Raw genomic sequence first — 10000 nt, forward strand, 5'->3', positions numbered from 1 at the left:
TTAATAATATTTTTAGCTTAAGCTTTCATCAGTAGCATAAATATAAATATGTTCATGTAAATGTACTACAACCTTGAAATTGCTGTGCATTATTATACCAGTGCATATGTTACAGAAGAATGTTTAATTAAACAAAACATTTGATAAATACATTTTGTGGCTGAACTTTGGACACACATAGCTTCATTTTGGCATAACCATAGTAATCTTATTGTATTCATGATTTCCTGCAATAATTAATATTGTTGCAATCTTCACTATAAAAGAAAGAACTACTTACTGTTTTAAGACAGGATATTTTTCTGTATGCCTCACATAAAATGATGATACACTTTCACAATCAAAAACCCGCTGGATATCAGCTGAGCGAGCCATCAAGTTCTCACAGATATACTTGACCACTTTCTCTGGATACTTCAGCTTGATGACACATGTAAGTAGTGTGTCTCCCTATTTAATAAAAAATATAATTTGAAAGTAAATTTATCATGTTCAAAAGAGTTTTCCATATAAACATTTAGACAAATACTAGTACAATAGTTAAATTTAAAAAAGAGAGAAAAAAGACAGGCATCTTACACTATTGTTCTTCATTGCCAGTGATGAGTAGAATGAAGTGAGATCATTTGACAAGCAAGAAGAGCACCTCCTGTGCACCTTATTGACTGGCACATCACAACAGATGTTAATATACTTCTGCCGTTCTGTGACTGCAACCAGGTTTTCATAGTATGACAGACTTCTGATATCATCACATGCAATAATCATGGGAGGACTGGAAAAGAAGAGAAGAGTAAATCCATATTTTATTAGACATAATTCAGAAAAAGAAAAGGTGTATATTTTTTTTTTTTTTTTTTTTTTTTTTTTTTTTTTTTTTTTTTTTTTGGCAGGGGGAGATAGTTCAGTATCACCATAAAAAAACAAAAAATGCTTACGTGTCGCCTTCTACATCTTTCAGTACTAAATCTTCATTGGTAATAGTTGCCACTTTCCTGCAAAAACAATGAAGACATTAGAGCATATTTTAGAAGTTTTAATCTTATCCTATTTGCCATAAGTTCCCAGGAAAAAGACCCTCAATTCAGGTGTTGAAGGTCCTTAAGGCCTGTCCAGACAAGGGGATGTGTCTCCCAGGCATCACAGTTGGAGGGTAACAGCAGAAGCTAGATGTGTGAAATCACCGGGCACTGCCTGGTAATTTCACACATCAGACGCTCAGGCATTTTGACTGTTTGCCCATCAAATGTGCCCATTGATGGTCATCCTCGCTGATCAGGCCCACTTGCCTGGATAAGCCACATGGGAGGAATCAGAATAAGATAAGTACAATCCTTCTATTATTGAAATGTAGTGCCCATCTATTTTAAAGTCTAATTATATAAGTTCCCAAAATCCTGGGAAAAATTACTACATTCAACCAATACTGTCGGATATATGTAACGTTTATTGAAGTTTTCTTTTGTGGAAAGTCCCTTACATAGATGGCTTCACAAGTGCTCAGCCAACAAGAAGTCAATGAGTAGATCCAATGACCTCACCTGATTTTCCCTTTTTTTTTCTTTTTTTTTTTTTTTCTTTTTCTTTTTCTTTTTTTTTTCTTTTTATTCAATGGTATACAAACCATTGTTATTATTATTATATACATTATGATTATTACAATGTTATCTACATTACTAGCAATATAATGTAAAAGAGAATATATCCAAAAATCATGATAAACAGATAAGACAGATAGTACTAGCAATTAACTTGTTGGTGACTAAGCACTTGTAGAGCCATCTATGTCTAAAGACAATTAATAAACTAAACTCACAGTAGGTATGGCATATGCATACATGCCATCCCCAGCAGCAATGGGTTAAAAGAGGGTACTACTCTAACTACTCCTGCTGAAGGTAGGAGTTCCCAAGTTCCCCATGATGAAACTAGCACCTACTTAACTGAAACATTTAGATGACAGGAAACTCATATTTATTGCAATGACTTCAAATGGGCATCATCTGACAACAGACTCAAGATGTTCTGAAAACCTAATAGTCTCAAAGGCATGAAAAAATCAAAATCATTAAACATTAACAAAATAAGTTTCACATATGAATCTCAATAAGACAAAAAAATCATAATAGCCTTACATGCGAGCATCTCTTAATTTGTTCTGGTCCAAGTGCTCCTTGATCTCCCTTTCTGCTGAGCTTAATGCAAACAAATTTTGATAATACTGTAATGAGCAAAAGACAGTAAATTAATTTTGAGACTGCTGCACACCATCAATAATTCAAATTTCAGATATCCTTTCCCCAAGTGCAACTAAAACGATTACTAATTTACCCACTAAAGCTTCTAAGGGTAGCATACACTTATATTGCTAAAATATGTAGAATCTTCAACTATATGCTTTACATCAGTGGTTCCCAAACTGGGGACCATGTAGCAGAATATAGGGGGCCAATATCTGAGGCTATGTATATATAAAATAAAAGGAGTTTAGTGGATAGGTAGCCAATGGAGGGAACTTACAGGTTCAGTAGATGTGAAATATATCCTTTTTTTGTCTGTAATTACCTTTATCTGATTATGAGTTCTTCACAAGATATTAAGATGTAGATTAATAAATTATTTAATATTAACATAATTTTAAGGGTTCCTATGCAATGTTTAATTTGTTTGTTTATTGTTGAAACAGCTTTTCATAATAATGCCATTTTTTATTACTCTGAGTAAGCAAAAACCTTTTCAATAAATCTAGTTTTTGCATTTCAATAAATCTAGTTTTTGCATTGTGGATTATTCTACCATGGTATCCACACTTAAGTGTTTTAACATTTATTATGTTACTTTAGTACTATCTAAATAATTATCTGAAGTTCAACAAAGGCTAACTACAAATTTCTTTATTAATAATTAATGACCTGGGCACCATTCTCATGCTTTTTTTCTCCTAGCAGAGGCAGGATGCTCACCTTTATACTGTATATGGTGTGCATGATTCTTTTTATTATACAGGTGGAGTTTCATTAAATTCTATGGAAATTTAGAAAAAAAAAAAAAAAAAAAAAAAACTCATTAAAATACATGAATTGAGTAGCAAATCTTCATTGAGTTGCTTCTCTATAGCTATTTCATTGTATGCCTTTAACATTGTTTTGGTAAGTGTACTGGGTATGATGCTAAACTTCAAAGTCAGTTTTGCTGTGTATAGCCAGTGGTTATGTACTGGTGCTATTTCGAAGTAGAAGTTTGTATTTTTTTACTACGTACAACGATAAAACCTCCCTGAAAAATCTAATTTTCAATTTAGAGTAAAAGTAAGAGCTCCAGTGTTTGGAACAAAGTATCAGTATTGTACACACAAAAAAATCATGCAAATTCAGCAAGAATTCCTGGAGTAGTGCCAATCACAGTACCATTATTTTAGCAAAAACACATTTTCGGTAAACGTGCAGTAAACATTTCCCACCCTTTCATAGACATAATGTGCAAACTAATGAGATATGCACAGGGTATTGACAAATACATCAAACCACATTCAAAACAATACATTCTATGTGTTGTGAGCAAGTCTTAGACGTTTACCAACTCTTAAGGAGCCTCACCCCTGGGGCATTCTCTGTGGAGTATAGAACTTCCTGGGGTGGAGCACAGAACTTCCTCCTCCGTCCTCCTCAATTCACAGTGTATTAGGGATACTTGCCAGGCTTTTCTAGCCCTCGTCTTTACTTTATTCATCCTCAGCATTTTCTTGATCACCTTCCCCCCCAAAAAACATGCAGGAAAGCATAGACAAGGCAGCAGAGGTGCACTCATGCTGATGTTTGAATGTAAACACCAGATCAGCTGTGACTGAGGAGAGAACTTTTGTCATCTATTGGCTTTTGATAATACTACTTGAGCAAAAGTAGTGTGTTGCCACATGGTACCATTTTTCTTTAAAACGCAAAAAAACATAAAAATCAAGCAAAAAAATTAAAGGGCAACATGACTTGTTCACGTGCATGTGCATCCTTACATAAATAAACCCGGCATTTAAACTTAGTAAATAATGTCTGAGGCCCAAGAAATTTGGTGGGAATGTTGACGAATTGTTCACCGTTTTACCATTTTTCATGAATTACCATTTTCTTTTTCTTTTTTTTTCTTTTTTTTTTTTTTGACAAAAAATTGTACCCAGGTTCTTAACAAAAGAGAAAATAACAAACAGAATTAATAAAATTATAGGATTTCCTAGAGTGGATTTTATATGGACCTAATGATTGTAGGACTGTAGACAGTCACTGTAGTCATGGATTATGCTTAGTAGTGAGCCTTGAACAAGGATCGTAAATGAAAAGTGGGTAATGACCAGAAAAGTTTGGGAACCACTACTTTACATCATAGTGGTATCTAATGTCTTGCATAAAAAAGGACTTGTGAACTTGTAAGTATAGAGGATCCACAACAGTATCTTTGTTAAAAATATACTTCAGTTCTTCAGTAAATGACAAAAAGCTGTGTTTCAAAGCACATGCAGCATTTTCTGGTAAATAGTAGATTCATCAATATGCCTATTCGGAAAACTAAATTTCTTTAAATGCTGTCATAGACCCTTTTTTCATTTTTCCAGTGTTGTTTATTTGGTTACTGGGTTAAGGTAACAAAATTTCTTTCCATTTCAAAACAGGTGTCTTGAATAAAGAAACACATTTATTTTTTGTTAGTACAGACAAGTTCCTATCTTAAATGGCAATAATCTTATTTTTGCTTTTCGTCTTACTACTTATGCGGTTGAAGAAAAGCTTGGATGGTTTATTTGTTACTTATGTCCTCAAAATTTCCCTTGGTCTTATTGCTTGCATACTTATTTCTCCCTATTTTGAATCTCTCTTATGCTATATTCTGAATCTTTTCCCTAAGATCTGTCTGATTTCTCTCATGCGTGTGTGTGTGTGTGTGTGTGTGTGTGTGTGTGTGTGTGTGTGTGTGTGTGTGTGTGTGTGTGTGTGTGTGTGTGTGTGTGTGTGTGTGTGTGCGTGCGTGCGTGCGTGCGTGCGTGCGTGCGTGCGTGCGTGCATGAGTGCGTGCGTCCGTGCGTGCAAGTATATGGTTCTGTCAGTTTGTGTAGACATCTCTGTGTGGTTATGTCTAGTGGTGGATGTGGGTGTTTGTATTTGGAAGATGTGGGTGTGTGTTGGTGGATGTGGGTGCATGGTGGTGGATTTGGTGTGTGTGTGTGTGTGTGTGTGTGTGTGTGTGTGTGTGTGTGTGTGTGTGTGTGTGTGTGTGTGTGTGTTGTGTGTGTGTGTGTGTGTGTGTGTGTGTGTGTGTGGAGGATGTGGGTGAGATGGTAGATGGAGTAGCAGCAACTGAAACAGCATGCATTGGTGTGTGTATCAGTGTGAAATGTGTGTTTGTGCATGTGGCGTGTGAGTGTATGGATGTGTGGCAATGTATACAAAAATAAAAATGAACATATAGCTTACCTTGATGATATCCTCTACATTGTGAAGATGGGGAGCCACTTCCAGTATCTGAGTTTGAACAAATGAACCTTTTTCATTTAGTGAAACAAATTACATTACAAATATATGAATATCCCACTGCAGTTCTCACTTTAGATTACAGTATCTTTAACCCTTTTCCGACTGGTAGTATTCATAGAGGCCGGGGCCTCACTGCCGGGGGCTTATGTCGTCGCCCTAGCATGCGCGGCCACTCATTCCAAATACCAGCATCCCATGCCTTTTCTTTGTAATACTACAAGCATATGTTGTATTTTCAGTTTTCATTATTTTCTAAAGTCTCTACTTGCCATACTTCCTGATAAATCGAGACTGAAGGATATTTTTGTTGTTATATAGACTCCATAGTTGATCATTATTCGGTCTATAGTCCGAATAAAATAAGCAGTATGTGGCATCATGAAGTTGAAATCGTCGGTTTGTATTTTTTTTTTTTTTTAACCGATTTAATCACATTTTCAGTGGCAGAAAAATAATCTTTTGCCGTGATTGTAACAAAAAAAAAATTCAAGCCATGTCCATACATACACTATGGCATGTGCGTACGTGCCCCTGGCAGATGGTCCCGCCATGCCATGGCATGTGCGTACATGCCACCCGTCGGCAAAGGGTTAATATACTGTTATACTTAAATTTTTTTTTCATTTTAAATCATTCAGGTTGAATGGCATAGAAACTTGAGACTCTGGAGCTAGTGAAGCATATACTTTACTATGCAACTGACATAGTTAAAGCTTACATATGTAAAATGTAGTTCTGTTTTATTGGACTTCTTTATGACAGTGTTAGTCCTATGACATGGGTTATTGTTACCACTACTTGTATTATCTCCTGGTCTCTTGGTAGGTATATTTATCAATGATCTAAAATAACAAAAGTATCAGCCAACATAAATCAGCTATGGTATAAATAAACAATATAAGAACACAGCAGGCTATGCAGAAATCAAGAAAATTGTCCTGGTTATCAAGGCAGCCAAACCATATCTAAATATCTAATTAATAAGCTTAACCCTTTCCCAACGGGTAGTATTCATAGTGGCCCGGGCCCCGCTGCCGGGGGCTTATATCGTCACCCTAGCATGCGCGACCACTCATGCCAAATACCAGCATCCCTTACCGTTTCTTTGCAATACTACGAAGATATGTTGTATTTTCAGTTTTCATTATTTGCTAAAGTCTCTACTTGCCAAACTTCCTGATGAATCGAGACTGAAGGACATTTTTCTTGTTATATGGACTCCAAAGTTGATCATTATTCGCTTTATAGTCTGAATAAAATAAGCAGTGTGTGGTATCATGGAGTTGATTTTTTTTTTTTTTTTTTTTTTTTTTTTATAGTATAGTATAGTAAAAATGAGAAAGTGTTAAATGACTTAATCACATTTTCAGTGGCAGAAAAATAATATTTTGCCGTGATTGTAAAAAAAAAAAAAAAAAAAAAAAAAAAAATCATGGCATGTCCATACATAAACCATGGTATGTACGTACATGCCCCCAGCAGATAGTCCAGCCAGGCCATGGCATGTACATACATGCCACCCGTCGGCAAAGGGTTAACTTGTAATAACATCAATCACAATATTTAAAAAAGGTCTCCAGACCAAACATTCACTCACTTCTTCAAGGTCATCTCCAAAGTTGCTGAAGTTTGGCATGCCTGCAAGTTCACATGACCGCAGGTTCTTAATGATTTCAACTAAATCCTCCACTGGAATGGGTGATGACTGTGGCTTGTTCTCTACTCTATAGATAGCCTGTTCATGTAAAATTAGTGATATTTATTCGTTCTCTCCCAAGTAATTGGACAGGAATTGGCAATGGTTGATTAAAAAGGAGATGACACATAGGAAAGAAATCATGTGACTCCCTTCTGAGCTAGGCTTGTATTAATTGGCAGTGAAATAAAAAATATATATATACATATATGGATCAATTTGAAAAACATACATTTACAAATGATAACAATGCATCAATGAATTTTTCCTATTTTTAAAAGAATATACAAAAGAATATAAGCTTTTATCTACCGCTAAAATGCTTCCAATATCCACTTCCTTCCTAGGCTCAGACACAAAGGTCTGATTTTCCAAAACTTGGCCATAGTCAGAAGCCTGTCTTGTAGCTGAGGGTGGCATTTGCACAGCCTCACTATCATCCTGAAGAAGAGTCCAAGTATGGGATGAAATCCATATTTTTGCATTCAAGTGATACATACACAATTAATATCATAATCATCAATTCTTAAGCAGAATATAGTAAAATGGGATACAGGAATCAATCAACTCACCCGTAGAGAATTTGGGGTATCAGGAAATTCATAACAATTCTGATTCATGCCATGACTCGGAGATGCTCCACTGATCTCATTCTGATAATAACCGCCACTCTAAAAATAAAAATTATATTTATACAAATCTATAATCATAAAAAAGAGAGCAATATACCTCAGTGACATGTAAAATTAGGAGCATAAAATTCACTCAGAAAGTAAACTCAAACACTTAAATCTATTATTCATAATATTGGGGCAAAACAACCCCTCCAAGAATACCTTCCTTACCGACATGGGGCTTGGCAGATAAGTTTCATGGGCTGAGCTTGCAGGAGACATATTTGGCTGGTACAATGGCGAGTCCATGATGTACCCAGTGTCAGTCTGATCAGGCAGGCAATTGTCCTGATATCCAGGAGATGAGGCATAGGGGGGTGACTTGTATGTCACATATCCTGGAGAGCACATTTGTTGCTGCACTGGCTGTAGAGGTTAGTTGTAATGAGGTATGAGCTGAATTAGTTATCATTAATTACTGGTCATTTTAGCATGTGCTGAAAGCATAAAGATGACCAAAAATGAGAATTCTCTATGCTAATGCTATTATTTACTAACTGAAGATAAACTAATGTTTATACAATATTGCATATTTCTTACCGGGAAGTTGTAATTGTTGGCAGACACATCATAACTGTCAAGTCCAATTGGTTGTCCTGTATACATCATACAGCTTGGCATAGATTGCTGCAAAGATATAAAAAGGCAAAATAATAAAACACTGACATATGAGAAATAATTAATAAGTAAAGTAAAAAAAAAAAAAAAAAAAAAAAAATATATATATATATATATATATATATATATATATCATTAAATAAATAAACACATATCAGATATCAAAATAAAGTCAATACTTCTATAACTTGTTATACTCATGGTATTAAAAGACTCACCACTCCTGGACCTCTCACACATGGACCCCGCCTGTTGCTTGCCTTTTTCCGAGACAGGACAACTACTTCTGGGTAATTCTCATCACTTGATTCTTCATCTTCACTCTTTGAGGTTGCATCCTCCTTGCAATCATTAAACCATTAGTCAACACCATAAAAAAATAATGATCATAATAATAATAATAAACTATAATGATAATATAATAATAAACAATTATAATGATAATATAATAATAAAGATAATGATAATGACAATAATAATATACTGATAAGAATAATGAAAATAATAATGATAATAATTTCATTAACAATAATATCATGACAATAATTGCTGCTGCTGCCAATCATCATCATCATAAACATTATCATGATAATAATAATAATTATTATTATCATTATTGTTATAATCATCATCATCATAATAATAATAATGATGATAACTATAACAACAGTAACAACAACAACAACAATAACAACTGATGATAACAACAACAACAATAATAATAATAATAATAATAACAATAACAATAATAACAATAACAGTAACAACGACAATGACAATGACAACAATAATAATGATAATGATAATAATGATGATGGTGATTTTTTCATACTTTTGTTTACATATAGATGGATTCGCAAGAGATTATGCTCCATCCAATCTCAGGAAATAAAAAACTGATAACCTACCGTAGATCCCACATTAATCTAGTTTGCCGTCTTTTGATAAAGAAATAATATAATAGTATCAAGCAATAAAAACACTACATTTGAATTTTATAAATAACAAATGTATTTAAACATATGTATTAAGCGTTACCTGATAAGAAAATCAAGACGGTGCATCAGATTACTACTGTTTCCTGGGTGAGTAGTCAGCTGTTTTTTTTTTCTTTCTTTCTTTCTTTCTTTCTTTCTTTCTTTCTTTCTTTCTTTCTGGTACTAGATGCACTACAGTCACTAGGGAGGTAGTTACTTTACTCGTTCCAATCTCTAGGAAGGAAAAGCTAATTCTAATTCTAGTATTCTAATTTGTTATCTCTCTTTTTTAGAAAAAATAGTAAAGTGGTGTAAAGCCTATAAAAATATTATATGAAAATTTAAAAAATTTCAGACATATGTAAATTTAAGGATTAAGTGCCAGCACATTGAGAAAAAAATGGAGAAAGCAAATACTCCAGAATCTTAGGTAAGTGCCAGTTTTTCCTTTCCTGAAATTGGACACACCAACCGTTTCCCCTGATTCTTTGAATTTTCAGGAAAAATATTCTATTT

The 10000-nt window shown here is 34.3% G+C and overlaps 1 protein-coding gene across 1 annotated transcript in view; it reads right to left on the reverse strand.

Annotated features, from left to right (window-relative positions):
* Positions 1–280: 280 nt before the first annotated feature.
* Positions 281–10000, reverse strand: part of LOC119578815 — a gene marked incomplete at its 3' end in the record, with an annotated part of 20220 nt that continues 10500 nt past the window's right edge. The window contains 11 exon segments of the mRNA XM_037926449.1: positions 281–450; positions 580–775; positions 939–995; positions 2136–2221; positions 5460–5507; positions 7117–7254; positions 7528–7656; positions 7788–7886; positions 8061–8255; positions 8430–8516; positions 8726–8848. Of these exon segments, the coding sequence (XP_037782377.1) occupies positions 281–450; positions 580–775; positions 939–995; positions 2136–2221; positions 5460–5507; positions 7117–7254; positions 7528–7656; positions 7788–7886; positions 8061–8255; positions 8430–8516; positions 8726–8848 (1328 nt within the window).

This window comes from Penaeus monodon, chromosome 11 (genome assembly GCF_015228065.2).
Source record: "Penaeus monodon isolate SGIC_2016 chromosome 11, NSTDA_Pmon_1, whole genome shotgun sequence".
NCBI lineage: Eukaryota > Metazoa > Arthropoda > Malacostraca > Decapoda > Penaeidae > Penaeus > Penaeus monodon.